At 36.7% G+C, this 24,901-nt stretch overlaps 1 protein-coding gene across 1 annotated transcript; it reads left to right on the top strand.

Annotated features, from left to right (window-relative positions):
- Nucleotides 1–7,638: 7,638 nt before the first annotated feature.
- Nucleotides 7,639–24,718, top strand: LOC127451424 (chromobox protein homolog 1-like). The gene is made up of 6 exons (XM_051716139.1): nucleotides 7,639–7,883; nucleotides 10,154–10,256; nucleotides 16,279–16,438; nucleotides 17,371–17,542; nucleotides 17,854–17,948; nucleotides 21,616–24,718. Exons 2-6 carry the CDS (start codon nucleotides 10,199–10,201, stop codon nucleotides 21,758–21,760), a joined length of 630 nt encoding a protein of 209 aa, XP_051572099.1. The 5' UTR covers nucleotides 7,639–7,883; nucleotides 10,154–10,198; the 3' UTR covers nucleotides 21,761–24,718.
- The last annotated feature ends 183 nt before the right edge of the window (nucleotides 24,719–24,901 follow it).

Raw genomic sequence — 24,901 nt, 5'->3', positions numbered from 1 at the left:
CTTATCATGGCCCTTCACTCGGCTATTCCACACACAGCTCTCTCAGGTCATGTATCTGTTACAGTGTCAGTGAATGTCCAGACTGAGCCTATTAGACTGCAGCTATCTTCATAGGAGTTGACAGGTAGGAATGCTAGTTAGGGCGCCCTCTGATGTGCACATGAACAATGAAACATGCTCTCTAAAGTTAATAGGTATTTGTATCCATTACCCTTTCCACCAAAATACCATAGTAACTACATTTATAACAGTTACTACTACAAAACCATCATAAATTAAAGGAATATTCGGGGTTCAATAAAAGTTAAGCTCAATCGACAGCATTTGTGACATAATATTGATCACCACAAAAATTATTTTGACTTGCCCCTCCTTTTCTTCTTTTAAAAAAGTAAAAAAGCAAAAATCTGAGTTACAGTGAGGCACTTACAATGGAAGTCAATGGGGCCAATCAGTAAACGTTAAAATACTCACTGTTTCAAAATTATAGCCACAAGACTTAAACAAGGTGCGTTAGCATGATTTTAGTGTGATAAAATTGCTTACTAACCTTTTCTGTCTAAAGTCATATCCAATTGTACAACTTCATCGGAATGATGATGTAATACCAAAAACCATGTCATCCTGCAAAAACAACGATTTAACAACTTTACAGCTCAAATAATACAAGAGTTTCAACAGAAGAATGATTGTAAGTGCATTTATAAAATTATAAGCTTCACTTTTCTGCCTTTAAACCCTCCAAAAATTGGCCCCATCCACTTCCATTGTAAGTGCCTCACTGTAACCTAGATTTTTGCTTTTTTTTTTTTTAAAGAAAAGCAAGGATTCGTCAAAAATTATTTTTGGAATATTTCTTTAATATAGGCCATCAATCAAACCGTCTCAAACTTCAAACAGTCTAAAAAAAAAAAAAAAAAAAAATGTAATGCAATTTCTGTTGTTGGTGGCCTCCAAAATTATCACAATTTCCACTGTTTTAATGTAGTAACAATAAGTTTAGTGGGCCTAACGGAAATATTATGGCGGAAACGATGGTTAATGTCATGGTGATTTTATTTAAAAGGGATATTTGCACTCCACATTAACAAATGTTTCGTCAGTTTTAAACACTTGTCAATAGCAGAAAATGCTTTTACATGAAACAAAATACACGTCACAGTACTAATGTCATTTCACTCCCAAGCGCCATCTGGCAGTGAAAAGCGGTACTGCAGGCTGACTGCGCCGCTCTATCGCTGTCCGCCACAGCGGTAAATAAAACAGGCCGGGTGGACAGGAGGGCTTTTCTATTTCACAGTATGGACGGCTCTGTCGGCACATCTGACAAGCAGATGCTCTAGGCGGGATTACATTCCTCTGCCGCAATGATGGTGTATCGATTTTATTCCCCCAACAGTCAGTGTAGATAACTCAGTGTTAGCCGACCCTACTGAAACTTCATCTGCATCAGTAAATATTTCATTCAAAGAGAGTTTCGGCGGAGCTACTCTGAACTTGCAGCGTGTAGCCTATCATTAAAGTATTTTCTTATTTCTCCGCGTTTATTATATTAAATAATATCAATATAAGAAAGTGTAGGCTTATTTAAAATAAAATAAAAAATCTAAAAGTCATGACATGTCTCGTGACATTTGCCTCAAAGTGTGAGACTGTCTTCACAATAGTCATTTTTAATGTTCTTCATCGAGCATTATTTGAACTTAATGTGAGTTACTAGATGACGTTGTGTGTTTGTGTTCAATACCTTTTGGTTCTTTGGGGTAAATAATCTTCTTGTGCTTTCAAGCTTGAGTGTTCATGGAACGGCTATATTACATGTTGTACCGGTAGGGGGCACAATTACACAACTTTTCACCAGTTTGGCGCATGCGCACATATTACATTAACACCTGAAACAAGGGGGCAGCACATCCTTAAAATTGGCGCTAGCGATTGTTTTGTGGGTTTCCCATTGTTTGTTGAATTTTAAGGTAAAACTGGACGTTTCCACATTAAATGCACAGTTTCTAAGAATATTCTTAGAATATTCTAAGAAATAAAAAATACTTGTTGGACTATGTCTGTAATTCTATAAGTAAACAAAGAATTAACAAGTAAATAAAATCACTGAACAGAATGGTACAACATGGTATTAACCACCTAGTAGGGTGTAAAGGAGCTAAAGGCCCCTAAAGGTATTCTCCCAAAACACTTAACAGTAACAAAATCTACCACAGCAGTTTGTCACTCTACACTGTCTGCAAAATAATCCCGATTCATGAGATTATTGTCTGTAACCAGGGCCGTAGAAAGGTATTCTGGGCCCTCTGACTGTATATTGTTCTGGGCCCCTTATCTATTAAAGAAATACAGTTTTGAATTTGTTTTGGGGCCCCCTGTACCTTTGGGCCCCTAGAATCGTTCCCACCTTTCACCCCACTAGCTCCGGCCCTGTCTGTAATGATGTCTCAAGTTTGATTTTGAAGTAATTTGATCTAATATTTAATCATTTTTAAAATGTTGTAAATTTATGTAGCTAATGAGAATCCCTGAAATTAACACATTTATTTTTAGACAGAATATTTATTTGTCATTTTCAGTTTTGTTCAAATTGATTAAATCAAATGTTTTTAAATAACTGTCCAATAAGTGAAAGGATATAATTTGGGGTAAAAAAAAAGCCCCGCCTGTTGCAGGGACTAATGGCCCCCAGAAAACACATTGTTTGTTTTGAGTGGGGTGAATAGATTTGTAATGAAGTGGGCTCACATTGACTGATCCAATCACAAAGGAGATTCATTTGTTTATAGATGTTATGAAATGCCAAATGTGACTGAAATTAACAGAAAATGAACACTTTTCTGAAGTGGTTATTTTGAATAAGCATTATCTTCATTTGTTACTCAAAAAAGCATCTTGCTGTCTCAAAAGTAATTGCCTAAGTTGACAAATGTTGCCCTATAGCTATTGTCCCTTGTAAGAAATTACAGTATTCTGCCCTAAAATATGAGTTGCACTTGACCTGATCTCAGAATGGCCGCATCACCTAAAAGGCTTGATTATCATGAAAACAAAGACATTTTTACAACTTGGTGCTGTCACACCACGGGGGGGGGGGGGGGCTCCCAATCTGACCAAATGGTCATCATAAACTGTAGAATGGGCGTGGGAATGGGCCATGGAGAACCATCTCAGACAATGGGGTCCTGAGCTTAATAAACATATTGACCATATCTTTTAGGGATTTTAATTTACATGAAGAGCACAACTTAATTTACATTAAGGGTGGTAAAGTATTTCACAAACTGGTCAAAAAGGTTTGAGTTTACAATGTTCATGGTTCAGTCTGACTCTGCTGAATCCAAGGTGCTACATATATTTGTCACTGCTACACTGGAATAAAGATATAAGCATCTTCATCTCAAGATCGACACCTATTCCTGGTCCTGTGTGTGTTTTTTATTTTTCTTACACCATATATTTACATGATATCACTATATATACCTTTTGGACTTTTACCTCAAGTATGGGCTAAAAGGCTCCCTCACCACCTTAAAAAAAAAAAAAAAAAGAATTTTAATCAAACCAACCTTTCGTTATTATTTCTTCTCACACAAATGATGTTGCTCCAACAATATTCAAATATTTTTTTTTTTTACTACACTTTTTGTCCAGAAAAAAAGCACATTTTCCTTAAGGTGTGCCTTTAGCCCCGTTGTACACTACAGAATCTAAAAATATAAGGGAATTTTAAAATTGTGTTTTCCAGGTCTGGAAAAGTCAATAATGCAATTAATAAAATCTCAAAAGTCATGGAAATGTCATAGAAATTTCTATAGTGTTTATAATTCTCTAGTTTTTCTCTGCTCTAAAATTTCATCAGCAAGATATTGCTCATGTAGAGTTAAATCTGCTTGCAACCCCTTGTGATGTCCAGTTTGTCAGTGAATCATTCTTTTGAATCAGTTCAATGAATTAGTTGAATTAGTTGAAAATAAAACTCTATGGTACAAATCACCTAGAATGGAAAGTCATGACATAACGCAGTTATGTCAGTGACTCTATAAAACCCAATGTGATATATATTACTGGGAACTGTGTGCATACCCAGATTCAGTATCTGTCTCACTTCATTTAAGTTGTGCTTTTCTCAAACCATAACCGAAACAAATATTATTAATAACACTCTAACAAGGTTGTATTCATTAACATTAGTTAACTGCATTGGTTAACATGATCTTCTTTGTGTGTGTGTGTGTGTGTGTGTGTGTGTGTGTGTGTGTGTGTGTGTGTGTGATTTCCATTCTTTGCGCATATCGCCACCTACTGGGCAGGGAGGAGAATTTATAGTAAAAAATGACATGATGATGATCTGTTGTGTGATCTGACTGTTTCTCACCCACACTTATCATATGACTTATGAAGGTATGGATTAAACCACTGGAGTCTATTGGATGACTTTTATACTGCCTTCATATGCTTTTTGGACCTTCAAAGTTTATTTTTGGGTAAACTTTCCCTTTAAGCCACACACTTAGAAATGTCATAGCGTTACATAAGAAAATGTCAAATTTTCAAGTGACATTTATTTAAAGAAAGCACAAGCACGTTTTTAAGCAAAACATTTAATTAAAAAAAACATTAGTTAGATTTATATATACTGTATGTATACTGGACACTTTCTGGTTGTCAAACTTTGTGCAACATATGCGTAGTGTTGAATTATACCTGTGGTTACTCTACAAACTTGAGAAGAACTGACGTCATACATCCACTAAAAATTACCTTGGGACCAGTTGGTAAAAAGTCATTACAAAAAAGTAAAGTTAGGTTTGAGAAAAGCTCTAGCTTTTGTTTGCAGATGCCACTTGTCTCACTAATGCATTGAAATTCAACAAGCATTCATATACATTTTGGGGCCACTGTATGAAACCTATCAGATCTATCAGTACATCAGAAAATACAGCATCATTGAAATATCCCACAAATTAATAAAAATAAGTTTTTATAGGAACTTTAACAACGTAAAGATCCGATTTTGTATGAACCTTTTAGTATTCTAATAACATCTTGGTCCTGTTTCAAATGGGGCATTAGCTATCATACATGAAAAACAAGGTACACTGTTTATCATTAATGTATTCTGTTTTCTAATTAACAGAATGTTGCATTGTTAACATGGAGGGCCAGCACTTTGGAAAGCTGAGGGCATCTCTGATTCTGTGTTTGTTATTGTCCTCATTTTGCATCTGTTTATAAAAGTTTTTGAAGAGAAAGGACACAAGCAGAGACTCGTAATTTCAAATCCCCACCATTGCAGTCTCTGCATATGACAATACAAATATCACCCTCAGTTTGTGGATGGTGTGGCTGGTTTGTTTGAGTAATGGGGTAATTAACTCAATCATGACACTCAGACAGATGATGAATTTTGTTAATGCTTCTCCTTTGTTCTCCACTCATTTCTGAGCAGGTCTTTTTCCTCTACATTAACTCGACATGTGCACACACAGACACTGCATCTTCTGCCACACTATTTTTGGTGTACTAGTTGCACGGATGCAAATGGACCAATCAGCCTCCAGAGAGATGAGCCCCTTTGCTATGGCAGAACTGCAACAGGGCAAAATGAGACAAAACAGAGGCTGTTTCCGATTCTCTGTGCTTGCAAGGTCAACATGCTCTTGTTCAGTTGGGCAAAGTGCACCATTGCGAAACAGTCTGGGACTCAATTCTCTGAGAGTATTTAAAGAAATATTCCAGGTTCAACACAGGTTAGCTCAATCGGAAGCTTTTGTGGCATGATATTGATTACCACAAAATTAATTTAAAATCGTCCCTCCAATTTCTTTAAAAAAAAGCAAAAATCTGGGTTACAGTGAGGCACTTACTTGAATGTGGCCAATCCGTAAACATCACAATACTCACTGTTTTAAAAAAAAAGAAAAAGTACAGCCACAAGACATAAACAATGTGTGTGTTAACATCATTTTAGTGTGATAAAATCACTTACTAACCTTTACTGTGTAAAGCTATAGCCAATTGTACAACTTTGTTGCCATGACGATGTAACCCTAAAATGACTATAAAAATTACAATTTAAACAGCTTTGCAGCTCAAATAATATACAATTTTTAACAGAAGAATTAATGTAAGTGCTTTTATAAAATTATAAGCTTCACATTTCTGCGTTTAAATTACATCCAGTCATACCTCAAACATGTCTTTTGAAGCCGTATTGAATAACATACTTCTTTTTTTTTTTTTTTTTTAATCACACAGCAGCTTCAAAATTCAGGTAAGACTGTGTGTAACATATGTTGTAGAACAAAACGTCCACATATCGTAAGTAATGATTACCACAGACCTTATTTTTCTCATAAGTTCAAAAACCTGTTAATAAAAACCCATAGGAAAATCCAGAGGGAACCCATGGCGAATTAGACTTCCGGATTCAAATTGACATCATGGCAGAACAGCTCTATTCATCCATATTTTTATCCTCACTTCAGTGCAAATTTGGTTATTTTGATTAGATAAATCAAGTGTTCTAAATTGAAGTGAGGGCATGAATAGAACATTTTGACTTTTTGAAAATGTGCCACACTTAAATATAAAGCATTGTAACAAAGCCAAGTGTCTGTAATTTCAAAATAAGTGTCCCGAAATGAGTTAGTGTATTTCAGGCTTGTTCATACTAGTCCTGTGTTATTCTCCAAAACTTCTTTTTTCTGGTTATTATTGCTATTTTGGTTGCACAACAAACTGCATATTGGGTTTTATTTATTTAAAACTATTGTAGCCTCTGTGTCTCTGCCGTAATAGTAAAGAAAAGAACATTTTGTAACTTTCTATAAATCGATTTTAAAAACTATCAGCTGATTAATCAGTTATTAGCCTTTTCATACCCTTAGTTATCGGTATCGGCAAAATCCACTATCGGTCGACCTCTAATTGTAAGTATTACCCACGTACTGTAACCCTAAAAAGGGCCATAAAAAGACAATTTATTTATTGCTATTGTCCAATAGATTAGGACCCAATTTTCATGTTTTTCTTAAAAATGTTGCTTTTATTTGAAATGTTACAGCTTGTAGAAATCATGAAAATAACATTGGAAAGATAGGAACATTTGCTCCAAGGTCAGCTGCCCCCCCCCCATCCCCCCCCCCAAAAAAACAAGGCTGCCATGTAACATTTAGATAAAGATTGTGAGCTGATGCAGAGTTTATAAAGCTACTAAATCACATGTCCTCAGTTTTTGCAGGAACCCCCTTTTCAATATTTTTCACAGAAATTTGACGGACACAATCATTCCTCACCCCTGCCTCTTCTAATGTTTGTAAAACCTTTTTAGGGTTAAAGCAAATGGGGAAGTGAATGGGGCCAGTCCATAAACATTAAAATACACATAGTGTATCCACAAGCCGTAAACATTATACATTTTAACATGATTTTAGTGTGAGAAAATCACTTTCTAATCTTATCTGTGTAAAGATATATCCAATACCGGATTTACAGGTAAAATCTTAAAACAAGATGTTTTAGTTCTGATCAAAGTAAGCTCTCTATGACCCTTCGACCACCCTCCCATAGGTGAACAGCACTGCAAAACTACAACTCCCACGATGCACTACACATGTACGTACCCGGGCACGTTCGGTCGGAATTGGCGGGTTGCTGCTGGGGCACTTGCACAGCTTACCTTTTGTCTGACCATCCAAGGAAACTCGGGGCGGTAAAATATTAGTAAACTCTTTTTTTTTTTTTTTTTTTTTTTTTTTTAAAGTTTAGTTTCGTTTACAGAGCACAAGCGTTAAGCGACAGTTATAGCTGATTTAGCTTAGCATCATTTTCCACCTAAACTGGTGTTATCCCGTCCCTGACTCGTTATTTCACAGGTAAGTGGCGCTGCGCGCGGACTGTGAAAATAACTATATGATTGAGTGTGTTTGCATTAAGGAATGTGCTCTTTTGATTTGCTACAGGCGATTGTTATGATCATACATTTCAATCTAACAGGCAAATGCTTGGAGTGTTTTAGGCAACTTCGTGCTCTTGAAATCTTTGTCGGATATTCTTGCAGTTTGTGGTAGTTTTCAGCTCTGAACCAGGTCAACATGGAGAAGTGAGCGACCATGCTTCTGTAACATTAGCCACGAAGGCTAGTCGGTGTCTTGTGTATCAGGGTCAGTTTTAGCCTAAATGTCCATTTAATATGCATAAACGTGCGTTACTTCCGCGAAAGCATCCAAGGCATTTTGTCTTTGTCACTTTTATGTTTTGGTACCTTTTATACCAAAGATTATGCTGGCTTGGGTTAATCCAGCCTATGAACTTCGTGCGAGGCAGAAACGCCTTCCTCATGCGCTCGAGGCGCGCACGTGTCGTTAAGTAACGGACACTTGTGTTTTCCTTACTTTTTCAGATGTACTTTACAGTTGCATTGCTGAGCTAAGATGCATCGTAAAACATTACGTTTCGTCGTCTTCGTTGTTTTTATGTTTTAGTATTTTTTTTATTTAGTTATTTTCGGCAGTAAACCACGGCTGCAGAAAAGTATCGAACATTCTAGCTAAGCATCTGCGCGTGCGCTCCGGCCCTTTTCATATCACGTGCTTCAATTCAGCGATTAAATAAGATGAGGCGTCTGTATTAATATCGATTTCACATGTTTGTTTGCGTAAAGTTGATATTGGCTCTTTGGTTTTGGTACTTTAAAGCAATGTTCAAGGTTCAAAACAAGTTAAAGTCAATATAAAGCATCTGTGGCGTAATGTTGATTACCACAAAAATAATTTGGACTCCTCTCGCGGTTACAGTGAGACACTTACAATGGAAGTGAATGGGGCCAGTCTATAAACCTTAAAATACACATTGTTTCAAACGTATAGCTAAAAGACTTAATTATTAAACATCGTAACATTATTTTAGTGTCAATTTAGGGATTTACTTGCATTAGGGCATTTACAAAATTACAGGGTTTACCTGTGTTATGTTGTCATGACAGTTTTAATATTGGGTATAACTGTACACGGATAGGGAAACTAAGTAATATCACACGAACAATTTTTTTGGACTGGCCCCATTAACTTCCATTGTCTGTAACAGTGATTTTTGCTTTATGTAAAATAAACGAGGGAAAAAAAATTATTTTTGCAGTAATAAACATTATGCCACAAATGCTGCTGATTAAGTTTAACTTGTAATGAACCTGGACGAGTTTTCGCATATAATAAGGGAATTTAAGAGTTTTCATACGTTTCAGTGTGGATGAACAACTTTTGAAAAACGATTGAAAACGGCAGTGTGGACGGAGAGCGTTTCGAAAGCGAAAATGCCATTTTCAAATGTATCTAGATTAATGTAAACGTAGCCTTAATCAAGAACATCAAGCCAATTATTTATTTATTTTCAGTTAACATTTAAAACTTCAATTTATGTACGGATATTTTTTGTGTATTTTTAGATATGTTTTTCCACTGTCTTTGAGAACATGTAACTCTTTGTCATAACTTTTGTCTTTAGGAATAATGACAGACAGCTAAATATTTCAAGTTGGTTGTGGTTATTTTAGACCAGTGGTCACCAATTAGCGAACCGCGGTCCAGGTCCAGACCTCGGCTTGGTTCCATCTGGACATTTGCTGCCCCATCTCACCGTTTCTATACTTCACGTGATCAGCACAACAAAACAACGGAGCTGTGTACAGCGCAAGCACTCAGGCGCAGATAGCACTGATCTTTCAGCGCCGTATCCACGAATACTTTTCTCTTTTACAGAACACGCTTCATTTATACACTTTTGCATGCTACATGCAGAGTTGCAGACATGGTTATTTTAACGACAGTAGACCATAGTGGAGAAATAATCTCCAATTCAATAATACCAAAATGCCAAATTTATACTGTGATCTTCTGACAGTTTAATGCATTATATTTTAAATAGGCTTATCTGTCATTAATCTGCATGGCTGTTGTGAGCAAATAAAAGGGAGCCTTGCACCATACAATTCTGTATTTGTTTGAGCCACCAAATGTTTATTCTCGGTGCTGTATAGTCTAATATTACCTCTGCCATTGTATTTCCTTCTTTGTGTTATTCTTTTCCCTGATATTACCTGATTCATGAACCCCTCCTCCCCTCTAATCCACACCTTTACTCTGTTCAGCACTGTTGACGTTGACAAGGAACCGGAAGGTTCCGCAGAGCCCCAATGACGAGCATGAGCCAACCTACAGACACAGCTAGTGATGCTCCCAGCGTCACCGAAGGTGTCTCACAACTTTCTCCTTCGCTCCTCTTCTGTACTCTCTTTGTAATGTGTGTGGTGGAGGATTTTCCTTTTGCAAACGTTCAGATCACCCTAACATATTGCTATCTTATTACTAGGCCTTGAAATTGTGGCTACTGAGTTACAGTTTGTTGGATAACAATTTTCTATTTCATCTATTTCTGTTTCATCTGCCATGTGGTCAGTTGTCTGTCAGCATGTGTTAGAAGTGGTTCTGCTGTTGATTATGTAAGGTCTGTGATTTGGTTGCAATCTGATGCTAAAAACAGAATTTTGAATACAGAATTTGCAGTTTGTCTATTTGTGTTAAACTGATGTGATCAGTAGTAGGCAACATCATACTTTGTTGTTGTAGACCAGGGCCCGTATTCACAAAAAAATCTTGAGGCTAAAAATAGCTCCTAACGTGGAAATTTAGGAGTAACTCTTAAAAAATTAGGGCCGTGTAACTCCTAATTTTAGGACTTGTAAAATATTAATCTAAGAGTAATTCATGAACATTTTAATGCTAAAAGTAGCTCCCAAACCCACGACAGCTTAGAAGTCCCCCTGAGGACATCTAAATCCCTAAGAGTGACTCACAACAATCCTAAGCATGGCTGCTGTTGTCAATCCCCATTAAAAACAATATATTAGATATTATGACATTGACCGTTCAAAAAGGTATTGGCTGAATCACAAACGAGTTATGTATTTTAATAATAAAATATTATAATGTTGACATTGACCTTTAAAAAAGGTATTGCCTGAATCGCGAGGGTATTTTCATTATTGTAACTTAAAGACACAGTTACCTCTCCCACAAACAGAAACAACCCAATTACACCGGAGATAAAGGTTTTGACAACTCTGCGCTCCCTGGCTACATCAAAATGCAACTGCAATGCGTTGATGAATTGAGAATTTCTGTCATCCGTCATACCCGGTGTTTTGATGCTGTTGACGGGATGCGCGCTCCTTTCATTACATCAACACAGGATGAAGAAATGTTCATCAACCAAAACCTAAATATATTGTTGCCTAAAAACTAAATTTGGCAGGTTTTGGGTAGATATTGGAACTAGCGGTGCATGTTTATCATCAGATGTCTGTAATCTCAAAATAGCAAATATCTCGCGATTAATTAGTCAATCACAAATCTAGAGAGCTTATAGTTTTGTTTTGACGGGTTGCGATGGTTCTAGTCCAGACCGGTATCTGCCTAGCTTGGAATGTGATCATTTTGACTCTTTAGGAATTAGGCCTATTGTTTAAACAGCTTGTGTTCCGCTGTTGTATAATAGTATTTGTTGGATACAATTTTGTTTTTACTACAGAAGCTGATTGAATGTTATCAGTATGTGCTAAAAAAGTTAAAAGTTCATGCAAAAATGAAATTTGTCACCACTTACCGTCATGTCGTTCCAAAGACTTTTTTCTGTGGAACACAATAGATGTTAAGCAGAATATAAACTTCAATCACAATTAGGGCTGGATATTGATACAGGTTTCCCGATTTGATTCCAATTCACAAGCTTTCGATTTCGATTCAATATCCATTCATATGGGTGTATTTAATGTAGTTACAATGTCCATTTTGCTTGCATACAAAAAATTTACCTCTCAGCTTACACACCAAATCCGTGATAATTTTGCGAGACGAACGTCTAACGGAAGGTCTATTTACAGAGTCCGTAAAAAAATGAAAATAAAAACTATTTCACTCCTGTACAGTAGGCAGCGCTATTGCGGTGCTGTGGTTATACCAGTCTCCTGTCCCGAACCCCAGCTGTTAGAGAATAATATACTGAACGCTGTTAGTTACCTATTTTGGCATAACCGTTTCATTATGTTCTTTCTATGATGTTGATGCATTTTGAGGAGTATATAATCTGTGTTTTCTATGCGAGTGAGATGAGTAAAGAGCATGGTTTCATATTTATTTGCACATGTCTTTTGCTACAAGTAGGTCTATATTCCAGACTCCTGAACTCAACTTCTCTTTTCATAATGCCGAGATGATATAACACAAGGTACTGTCATATAAAAACACATGAAATAATGTACATTGAGAAAATCAGGTATAGTATAAAATATGATGCATATATTAAAATATAAAAGAAAACACTGCTCACTCTCTTTTCTTTATTTAGATTATTATAGCATTGTGGTTCAGCAATTCATTTGTCTAAAACGTTGCAGGTCACAAAACTTCAATAAAGTGATTTGATTTTGATTTTGATTTTACTTTTTATGGGATATTTTACAATGAGTTTAGTGCAAACGAACTTGCTGAAACTCGCTGCTATTTTAATGCCATGAGAATATACAGGGACATTGATATACATATTAAATAAAGTTCATTAAAGCCCAAAGTATGCTTCGGCAGAGTATGCGTACAGGACGCATGACACAAATTTCGTCATTAGCAGAGTGCGTGAGCACTAAACGCACGCAGCCCGATTTTTCTAAATGCGTGTCTTTGAACGCGCAGAATGTACATGCGTCTGGAGTTATTTGCACTAATTAGTGGGTCCACAAGGTGGCAATTTGAGCCATTGCTGTCACGAAAAGGCACGAAGATGTAATTGGTGCTAAACATCAGGAGATGAAGGTAAAATCAACAACAACACTAGATGTGCAAGTTAAGAGCACGTGTTAGGAGGTCTGGAGATGTCTGCATTTGTATAACTCGAGTCTGAAGAAATATAAAGACACCTTTATGGGTTTAAACTTCTGAAGAGAAAGTACGGTGTCTCAAAGCATGCCCCAAACTGCTGTGAATGTGCATGCTCAGTCATCTGGAGTGTACTTTGGCAGGCTCGCGTTCGACTGTATGCAGACACTGAGCGCTCACGTCAAAATGGAAGTATACCCAGGACTTTATTACATTCTTGAAATGGAAATAACACTCTTGAAATGGAATACATAGACATCATTCAATTGCCAACAAAAGCTTTCACCAGCCAACTAACAAAAGACTATGCATCTATGTGAACTTTTGCAGTTAATCCAGGATGGACTTCAAAGACATTAGTCATTAATCTTAGTGTTTAAAAAAAGCATTATTTACTGTATAGCTGCTTTGAAACGATGTGTGTTGTGAAAAGCGCTATACAAATAAAAATGACTTAACTTTAGACAAAACACCATAAGCAGACTTTCAAAAACAGACCGGATTTAGGGTTCATGAACTGCAACTATTTATTTTTAAGTATATAAAAATACATGCTGCATGTCAATGCTGGTGTTTGCCAGTTGATTAGCACCACCAGCACCCTGGTTTGAGCAGCTGCAGCGACTCTGGATAAATCAAGTTATGTCATTTTTATTTGTATAGCGCATTGTTTCAAAGCCGCTTTACAGAAAATCATGCATAACAGAAAATGAAACTAATATCTATAAAGTCTTAGAGTCATCATTGTGTAGTTTGATAAAATAAGATTGTGAATTGTGTTTAAAGCCCGACCGATATGGGATTTTTGAGACTGATACCGATTTTAGAGATGGAAAATTCACATATTACCGATATGGTGGCCGATATAGCAAATGTTTGAGCTGGAATGAAAACGGACATTTTCTATGTGGATTGTTCACCTGTATTTCTATGCAAAGGTACTCAGAAGGCTGCTTTCTTAAACATATTTTTACCAAAGAATATTTGACATTATTATTATACATTGTCAACAAATTCTAGAAATGAACACTGAGAAAATAAAGAATAAATAAAAATACAATAAATAGCTTAAAAAACATCAGTACTGTTAGTATGTCAATTGCTGACCATTTAAATAAAGAATAAATAAAAATAAAACAAATAGCTAAATAAACATCAGTACTGTTTAGTATCAGTCAAATGCTGACCATTTAAATAAAGAATAAATAAAAATAAAATAAAAATCAGTACTGTATGTTTAGTATCAGTCAATGGCTGACCATTTAAATAAAGAATAAATTCAAATAAAATAATTAGCTAAATAAACATCAGGGGCCGCTTGCACCAGCTATACGTACGCTACAGCTTAGCCTAGTTGTGGCGTAAATGGGCACTAAGTCACAATTTCGCTCTACTAAATATTTGACCGTTGCACCATCAAACTTAGGTAGGACGTAACCCTACGTATTAACTAAATATTTACAGAAGCCTCCGACCAGGAGTAACTGATGGAATGAAAAAAGCAGACTCATTTAATGACATCAATGAGCTCATGTTTTGGTTGACAGGCATCAGTCCTTTCGACGTATATGATGTTGGCATTTACACTCGTTTACTTTTTGTGCATGCACAAAAAGCTCTTTTCTCATTGGTCAGTCAGTTTTCATCGCAGTCCGAAGAAAAAGAAATCGGACCACTCTCCGAAAAAAAAGAAAACCTTCAGATTGTCGGAGGACGATTTGTCGGACCTATTGTGAATAGCGCCATAGGAATCCATTGTTACCGTTCAAAAGCTCATTCGTAAAGAACAGTCGCACCGAAAAAAGAGTTTGGTGTGAGTGGGCCTTAATGCTCTTAATTACAAAGGAAACTTCTTGGCAACCCTCCTAGGTACGAATCAAAAATATGAATTTTAGAAATTATATTTAATCATTAGTTTTTAATCAAATTGGTCACATTTTAGCATTTGAAATTTTTTCAAATTGAGTCTATTCTATCAATTGTCTTGAAATTGCATATTATGTTGCATATATGTTGCAATTTTATTGTTTACTTTGTACTTTTTACAGATATTTACATTGATATGCAGAACACGTGCTTAATCGTTCTCTTTTAGACTAGCGGCATCAGTAAGCGCATATAACGAGAGGAGACGTGCGTAATTTCTTTTGCGCAACCATGTGTGATTAGAATTAAATGTTTTTTGTTTTGTTGTTGTTTTTATTCAGCAACTTAATGTAAAAAACAGAAAGGGTTTTAAGAGACATTATTCAATGACATATGGATCCATGAATCTCATCTTTTGACACACAGAATGAGTTAAACAAAACTTGTACTCTCAACATGCAGTGAAAGGACAATGGTGCTAATAACTTCATTATACTACTCAATCACTGGTGAGAGAAATCGAAACATTTACTTGCCAGCGGCTAATGTTTTTAGTCTCATTTCGTGAGATTTGGCTGCACATGTGAGTGATTTACTTGAATTATAAAGGGTGAATCACCTAGATTGAAAGATCGATCTTGGGATTTAAGAATAGATATTGTTCAAACGAAGATTGCGATGCATCAGCAAATCAATATTTTTATCCAGCCCTAGTCACAATTCACTTTCCATACTGTGAAAGTAAATGGTGACTGTGGCTAACATTCTGTCTAACTTCTTTTGTGCTCCTCAGAAAAATGGAAATCAAATGGGTTTGGAACAAGATGATGGTAGAACTTTTATTTTTGGAAAAATTTGCCTAACAACCTGTTTACACCAGACACAAGCGGTGTCGACCGTAAACAGATGTCCCGTTTCATTTTGCGCTGCCGCTACTCCCACCAACGAGACAAATAAACAATTTAGATTGTTCACTATGACACGTCCAGTGTAGACAGCCTCAAGCCATCGTGTCAATGGACATGCCCGGTGTAGACAGGATGTAACCATTTAAGTGTTGGACAAGAACTTGATGCAGTCACATTTAACTTTCTTCTTAACGATTCTGAAGGTTTGATTGAACAGGTTTCAAAAGCAAACACCATCATTTAGCACAGTGGTTTTGTGGTCAAATTTTCACACACTGCTATTTACAGCAAAAATACGCGTGGAAATTTGTCATCTGTTGGCAGACAGACTTTGGCCTACCTTCGCTCTTTCAAATAAACCCCTAAAAAATTACTTTTCCTTTTCACACATGGCTCTCTGCTAAAGTGGTATCACTGTTTGTTTATTATCCCCCGGCCCTATAGAATTTGTTTCAGTGTGCTTACATTATAACCTGTTTAAATACTGAAGGATGTTATTTTTTTGTTTTTTTTTTCTCTTGGTGAAACTGAGCCCTCTTCCTTTTTCCTGCCCTCTTACTCTCCCCCCACAGACGTCAAGCTGGCGGCCACCACAGGAAAGAAGCAGAACAAGAAAAAGGTGGAAGAGGTTGTAGAGGAAGAGGAGGAAGAATATGTGGTGGAGAAGGTTCTAGACAGAAGGGTGGTGAAGGGCAGAGTGGAGTTTCTGCTTAAATGGAAGGGCTTCTCAAAGTAAGTATTAAAGAGTTAATAAGTAGCAGCATATATTTCAAATAGTTATTTTTGCTGAAAATATATATACATAATATATAAATAGAAAATAATGTAAAAAATATTTTGGTGCAGTCCCCTCCAGAGAAGAAAATGCCAATCATGTGAAGTAGGGCTGGGCGATATGTAAAAAATATTTATAATTGAAATATAAATCAAATAGCGAAGTGATCAAAAAATCTTAACCACCTCCCCAAATCCAAACATTTACCGTCTCCAGCAGCTCTATTTGCTTTACATGGGAATCTGCAATGCATGCCAACCGTGAGGAAATAAAGCACATTAAACTCACAGCACCTCCCGATATGATCGGAGATAATTTTCAGCATTCTCATAGACGACATTATTGTTGTAAACAGTTTTCAGATGAATGAAACAGAAAAAAGAGTGAAAACTCTTTACATGCGCTTGTTCCACGAGACAGGCTCGTGCTGCACGCCTCTGAACAAACACTGAATCAGACACGAGCATTGATGGCTTTTCTGTTGTCCTTAAAAATATAATAAAGTGTGTTTCTTCAAGCACATGTCTTTGTGACTAACAGCATTTCTTTTCATGTGTCACTCCGAGACGTCTTACAGGTCGTCTGCCTGTTGCGGTTAGATGAGAAAAATTACCCACGCATGAAATACATTTGGATGAGGAGCTTGTGAACTGGATTCAGCCTCGTCGTATTTTGCAGGTGGCGGGTGCTAGTTTCACACCCTGGCCACTGTTTAATATATTTGCCGACTTTTCAGATCCATGGTTTTGCCATTTCCTAATATTATCATCATGTGTTCGCATTTGGCATCGGGATCTTTGTAAGACATCGTCGATATCCGATTACATCGTCCTATTGCCCAGCCCTAATGTTTAGTTATGTGATTGTGAATGTATGCGCTTTTCCTCAGTGAAGACAACACATGGGAGCCAGAGGACAACCTGGACTGCCCTGATCTCATCGCTGAATATCTGCAGACTCATAAGACAAATGATGACAAGAAAGAATCTAGCGGAAAGAGGAAAGGGGAGTCTGACACTGATGGTGGAGAAGACAGTCGGTCCAAGAAGAGGAAAGATGAGGTTAGACTTGAGATCATTCCCTTTGATTTGTAAAGCATGATTTAGAATCACAGTGTGCGGTTAAGGTTAAAGGTGCTGTGGGGTGGGGGCTATTGGGACCCGGGTTAGAGTCCCGTCCTGGTTGTGTCCCGATTTTGCCCCCCCTCTGATCCTTAGTTTAAAGCTCATCAAAATTATAAGAAATGTGAGAAATCTATAGTTCACCTTTGACACACTTGAGCGGGAACAATAAAAGTTGATATTTTCAAAATCTTTAGAGATTGCGGTCTGTAAGTAATAAAAATCTTGCATCCTTTCTTAATATTTTACAGCAAGACAAGCCAAGGGGTTTTGCACGGGGGTTAGAACCAGAACGCATCATTGGAGCAACAGATTCCAGCGGCGAGCTCATGTTTCTAATGAAGTGGTATGTAATACTTAGTATTCAAGATGGGTGGGTGGTCAGTCCAGACTCTGAAACTACCAAAACGTCTCTAAAAGCTATGTGCGGACAGTCAGTCGTGAAGGCTGGATTCGAAAAAGCTAATTGGAATTGTGTGCAGTGTGAACAAAGCCAGTTTCATAATGTCTGATGCTTAAATTTCCTGTAACTTAAATGGTAGAGCATGACACTAGCGATGCCGAGGTCAAAGGTTTGATTCCCTGAGAATGCACATATTTATTATTTTTTTACTCAATTTGGAATGCCCGATTCCCAGTGCGCTTTTAAGTCCTCATGGTCGCGTTGTGATTCGCCTCAATCCGGGTGGTGGAGGATGAATCCCAGTTGCCTCCGCGTCCGAGACCATCAACCCGCACATCTTATCACATGGCTTATTGAGCGCGTTGCCACGGAGACATAGCTCGTGTGGAGGCTTCACGCCATCCACCGGGGCATCCGCGCTCAACTCACCACGCATCCCACCGAGAACAAACCACATTATAGCGACCATGAGGAGGTTGCCCCATGTGACTCTACCCTCCCTAGCAACCGGGCTAATTTGGTTGCTTAGGAGACCTGGCTGGAGTCACTCAGCACGGAGAATGCACATATTGAGAGAAAATAACAATTTATAAGTCACTTTGGAAAAAAGATGCACAGATATTGAATTTCCGGGCCGATACATTTAACCGTTAATTCACAGTTCGTTGTGGTCGATATCAACAAACAATCATTTTACATTTTGCCTTAACCCTTTAAACTTGAACCTCTTTCTAATTAATTGAAAACTAATCACTAAAAAAAGCTTGGAATCTGACCATCCCTTAACTGCTGCTAGTGGGTGATGAAATGTGAACTAACAGTGTGTCTATATTACAGATGTATGCTGATTTTAATGAGAAATAAATGACATTACACTTGCATGAATTGTATGGTGCCCATTTATATGTTTACGCTAATTAGGGGTGGGTAAAAATATTGATTTCCCGATGCATCGCGATCCTCATTTGAACAATCTCAATATCGAGTCTTAAATCCCAAGATCGATCTTTTGCACTGTGCGCAACCCTCTATTACAATGAGAGGAAATCACTCTCATTTGCAACCAAATCTTGCATTATGTGACTAAAACGTATATATTTTGCAACTGGCTGGTAAATGTTTAGATTTCACTCATCAGTGATTGTGTAGTATAGTGGTGAAGCATTCAACGGCGAGATCCTTTCACTGCGTGTTGAGAGTAAAAGTTGTTCTGTATAATGCGTGTCCAAAGGCGAGATCCTTGCAACCCGTTTGTCATTGAATAATGTGTCTTAATCAAAAACAACCAAAAATAAACATTTAATTCTAATCATGCAGAGCTCGGATTAGGTAAAGCCATTTGAGTCACTCTCCTTAATATGAGCTCATTTACAGACACTTTTTACAGAAATGCCAGAGACAATAAAGTTTTTGGCACATGTTCAACAAATCAATGAAAATACCAGTAAACGTTACAAATTATGCAATGAAACGAAAAACATGTAACAAAAAATAATATATGCAATATAATTCATGGATTTATTCATTTTTATTAAGCTAAAATGTGACGATATATTTAGTAAAATTAAATTTTGTAATTTACCTAGTTAGGAGGTCCCCTGTATAACAGCATTAGCTTGGAAATCATTTATTTTATATGTAAGCAAAAGGGACATTATAACTAAAATATACCCATATGAATCGATATCGAATCGGGGAATCTGTATCAATACCCAGCTGTAACAATAATCCTAAAGAATCTTTAACAGAGAGAGAATAAAAAAAACTTCAAACAGATGTTATAATGTATTAAACCAAAATAAAATGATAAATTAACACTACATAAAGAACATTAACATCAAAACACATAATAAAAACACAAATCTCTTTATTTATGGTGTAATATTCATGCCAGCAACAAGACCATGTGCGCAGCCGTGGTTTGTGCGTGTTGGGTGTGCGCACTGGGCACATGCTCATATTCAGTCTTATTCTCAGCTGTTTGTTACAGCCCTTACCTGTGATAATGTGATCATAATAAGAATAGGTAAAACATTATACATACAAAATACAAGCACATTGGTTTCACTCACAAACTAGTTTTTTAAACCATCTCACGTCGCTCTGTGAGGATTATTTCAAGATCTGTGCACCATTACGCTGTTTGGGCTCTGTTTAATTGGGATCCTCTGCTGTAAGTAACAATATGCCTTTTTCCATATTCTGTTTGTTATATGAAGTAGCCTAATGAGCCAAAATGATTGCCACTTAAGTAACATACATGTATGTCTTTATCGGGGGTTTTTTTCCGTTTATTTCATGAAACATAAGCAAAATATGGGAAATGGCATATCGTTACTTACAGCAGATGATTCCGAGCCACAAAACAACGTAAAAAGGTGCAGAGATGTTGAAATAATCCTCATAGAGCGACATGAGCTTTGATTGCAACATTGTCACTGCCGCTTGAAACTGCCCGAGTCCCTGCCTGAAGGAGAGAAGCTGCAAGCAGTCAGAGATAATCCGCAAACAACTAAGCCGTAACAAGTTATCGGCGAAAATATCAGCGATAATTTCACTATCAGCTTAATAATATTTTGATCTTCCCGGGTTATCGGCCAATATTATATTGTGCACTCCTAACGATATGGTATTTTCCAAATTCCATGAATGTTTCATGAAGTAATAATTGAAAACATGACAAAAAACGTATGTAAGTTACTTGAGGGCAATCATTGCTGTGTTTAGGCTTATTACGTTCACACTTCTCTTCATTGAACTGCACTGGCTGCCAATGGCTGCTTGCATCAAACCTTGATGCTCGCATATAGAACAGCCACTGGCTCTGCACCCCTCTATATAGACTCACTACATCAACTCTATGTGCCCTCCAGATGCAGGTGAGCGGCGCCTCATGGTGCCATCTCATAGAGGCACAAAATTCACTTCCACCGTTCCTCCCTGGTGGAATGGCCTTCCAACTCCACCCGAGTAGCTGATTCTCTAGCTACTTTCAAGATACATCTAAAGACACATCTTTTCCGTGAGCACTTGACCCAATCCTACTAATGCACTAATGTCATCTTTCTTCTACCACTGTCTCTCACCTTCTTCTCTACTTGTACTTTGCAATTTAAAACTTTGTATCGCAGCACTTCTAATATTACTGTCTCCTTAGCATGAATCGGTTTTGCTGTATTACTCATTTGTATGTCGCTTTGTATAAAACCATCTGCTTAATGAATAAACGTAAATGTAAAAATATAAATGAAAGCTAGCTTGGCTTAACCGTTCTGTCATAAGATTTGTGCGCACACGCACTGATACTTGAGACCGTGTGTAAAGGGAGAGAAGCCACAAGCAGTTAAAGATTCTCTGCCGCAAGCAAATAAACCATTATTTGCAAAAACATCAGCGATAATTCCACTATCTGTGTGAATTACTATTTTGATTTGACCAGTTTTCGGCCAATAATATATCAGCTGCCGATATATTGTGCATCTAGATAAAAGCGTTTGTCAATTGCATTAATGTTAATGTCTTACCAAATGTGATAGGTTGGTCTTATTCATTACATTATATTATGTTATTACTTTACTTTATTGTACTCCCTTCTCCCTTTGGTCTACAGGAAAAACTCTGATGAGGCAGATCTCGTTCCAGCCAAAGAGGCCAATGTAAAGTGTCCGCAGGTGGTCATTTCATTCTACGAAGAACGACTAACATGGCACTCTTACCCCTCTGAGGAAGAAGAGAAGAAAGATGATAAGATCTAGCCGTGTGAGGGAGGAGGGTGGGAGCGGGAGTTGACCAGCTGCGGTAGGGCTTGGGAGTGTATTTTGGACATGGTGATGATCAAGGTGGGCAGTTTAAAGATGGGGCAACAAAAGCCCAAAGGCTCTCTTTCACTTTCATAGATCGAAGAAAGCATGCACATCCAAACAAAGTTTTGAATCAAGGTGCACAATCAAAAATTTACACTGGCGGCCAAACGTTTGGAATAATGTACAGATTTTGCTCTTATGGAAAGAAATTGATACATTTATTCACCAAAGTGGCATTCAACTGATCACAATGTATAGTCAGGACATTAATAACGTGAAAAATTACTATTACAATTTAAAAAAAAAAAAAAAAAAACATTAACAAACTTAAACTACAAAGAGTTCATCAAAAAATCCTCCACGTGCAGCAATGACAGCTTTGTAGATCCTTGGCATTCTAGTTGTCAGTTTGTCCAGATGACATCAGGTGACATTTCACCCCATGCTTCCTGTAGCACTTGCCATAGATGTGGCTGTCTTGTCGGGCACTTCCCACACACCTTACAGTCTACAAAAGCTCAATGGGGTTAAGATCCATAACACTCTTTTCCAATTATCTGTTGTCCAATGTCTGTGTTTCTTTGCCCACTCTAACCTTTTTCTTTTTGTTTTTCTGTTTCAAAAGTGGCTTTTCCTTTGCAATTCTTCCCATAAGGCCTGCACCACTGAGTCTTCTCTTTACTGTTGTACATGAAACTGGTGTTGAGCGGGTAGAATTCAATGAAGCTGTCAGCTGAGGACATGTGAGGTGTCTATTTCTCAAACTAGAGACTCTGATGTACTTATCCTCTTGTTAAGTTGTACATCTGGCCTTCCACATCTCTTTCTGTCCTTGTTAGAGCCAGTTGTCAGTTTTCTAGTACCAAATTTGCAATTTAGCATGAATACTCAAGGATAAGTTGTTGGAGTGATTGCTGCTGGAAATGAGGCCTGTCTAGATTTGATCAAAAAATACTTTTTTTTTTTTCACTATTTTTTTTTTTTTTTTCAAATAGTGATGGTGCTGTTTTTTACATCAGTAATGTCCTGACTATACATTGTGATCAGTTGAATGCCACTTTGGTGAATTAAAGTACCAATTTCTTTCCTAAACAGCAAAATCTGTACATTATTCCAAACTTTTGGCCGCCAGTGTATATCCATAAAAACTCGCAACAAAGTCAGCACACTGTTGCTCCCAAATAAATGTAATGAGCTCACCAAAGAAAAAGCAAACATGACGTTTTGAGCTACATGCTCTTCATCAAACTAAAATGAATCTTACAAACACACCCATATATACCTGTGTGCATCAATCAAGAAATCATATAACAGCATCATATGACCATATCAAAGAGAAGGCAAAAATAAATGTTTTGATTTGTATATTCATTTATTTTTGTCTTCTCTTTCACTTTCATGCCATAAAACTCAGACTCAAACTAATTGTTTAGAGCATGATATGCAAAAGTGGAGTCCTTTTAAATGGACAAGAATAAATGTTTGTCAGAATGCTAACCACCGCAATGAAAAACATGGAAATACTGTATTTTCTCTTTGCTTCTTTTACTGTTGTTGGATTATGGGAATTGGAGTGTAGTGTGCGTAAACCTTAGCAAACAGACAACCTAATCATACCCAAGGCTTAAACCTTTCCTTTGATCTGTGAAGACTTGTTCTTTAAGTCGTTACTTGACATTAGTTTTGTGAATGAAGTCCAAACTTTTTTGTCACCTTAGTTTAGTAAGGAAATTACTTTTGTATTGCATTCTTGTTTTAGCAGTATTTCAGAATTTATATATTCAATATAGATATAGTATTCTCAAGGTCATATCTTTTGTTTATCACTGATATATATTGCTTATGGAAATATTATATATATAGAAATAACTGACGATTATTTTGACATGTATTTTTAGTCAGCTGAGTTAACTACATTTCCCATAATCCCATAATAGACTATTTTTTTACTTCTCACTGTCAGTGTATTTTATCAGTGTATTTCCTTGTGAATGGGAGATATGCTTTTCAGAATCCAGCTTCACTTGCAGATATTTAAGGGGTTTTTTAGGCTAATCACAGTATGCTGGACCTGGTACATACATATTCATCAGTGATTAAAAATGTCAAGTTTTAGACCAGGATGTTAGCTTTTTTTTCTAACATACCGTTTTCCCCTCTTTATTCAGAGGTGTGCATGTGCACAGAACAGAATGTACTACGCGGCTTTAAGGCTTTAATCTTTTTAAAATGTTTATCATTATCAAAAATGAATCATTTGTAATGTCTAATGAAGAAAAGTGAATAGGTTTCATTTCATACTGCAATATTGTGCTAACATCACTAAACCCAGGGTTCCCATGTCCATTGAAAACCTGGAAATATCTAGGCGTTTTAAAAGTGTGATTTCCAGGCATGGGGGGAAAATCATGGACATTTAAGTGGTGAAATAACTACAAAAATGTTTATTCAATCACTATAAAATGCGAAAGTCAGGAGTGGGAATCCTGTATACCGTAGATCAGATCTCAGTAGGATAACGCAATGTATCCATTTCATAAACCCCCTGTAATATAAAACTTAAGGTTTTAAAATGTAACAAATCTCTTGCAATTGTTTTTTTTTTAATTCTTATTAAAATAGTGCTTGGATTACTGGCTGAATGCAGATTTTAGTAAAATATTGTATTAATAGTGGCATTCTATTCTGGTGCATATTGAAAGAGCCTGAAGTACTGTTTGTTGTACTCACTATCTATAATGTGACTGCATTATTATAATCCTTTCCATCTTTGTCTTTTTTTCAATCTCTCTCTCTCTCTCTTAAAGTGTATCTTTTGAAGCATGTTACTTTTTCATTTTCACTTTTTCCAGGGGGGAAAATGTTTATTTCATTTCAAAAGAAAATAAACCCTTTTTTATTCTGTTTTAACCCTTTTTTTTTTCTTTTTGTTTTTTTTTTACAAAAAAACAATTACATTAAAGAATTTATGCTTTAGAAAACAGGATAATAAACATCTTTTAGTGAAAACAGAAGAGAACAATACCAGCTTGTCATAATGTAAATTCACTGCAAAATATTTAACACAAGGTGCATAAGCAATTGAATATAATT

The sequence above is a fragment of the Myxocyprinus asiaticus genome, chromosome 14, assembly GCF_019703515.2.
Source record: "Myxocyprinus asiaticus isolate MX2 ecotype Aquarium Trade chromosome 14, UBuf_Myxa_2, whole genome shotgun sequence".
NCBI classification, from domain to species: Eukaryota; Metazoa; Chordata; class Actinopteri; order Cypriniformes; family Catostomidae; genus Myxocyprinus; species Myxocyprinus asiaticus.
The sequence above is the reverse complement of the archived record's forward strand: the minus strand, read 5'-3'. Positions and strand labels throughout refer to the sequence as shown.

Bases quoted from the DNA above. Each gene is read 5' to 3' on its own strand.
- LOC127451424 (XM_051716139.1), top strand. From the start codon at position 10,199: ATGACGAGCATGAGCCAACCTACAGACACAGCTAGTGATGCTCCCAGC. The intron at 10,257-16,278 runs GTGTCTCACAAC...CTCCCCCCACAG, and splicing joins TGCTCCCAGCGTCACCGAAG to ACGTCAAGCTGGCGGCCACC. The intron at 17,949-21,615 runs GTATGTAATACT...TTTGGTCTACAG, and splicing joins CTCATGTTTCTAATGAAGTG to GAAAAACTCTGATGAGGCAG.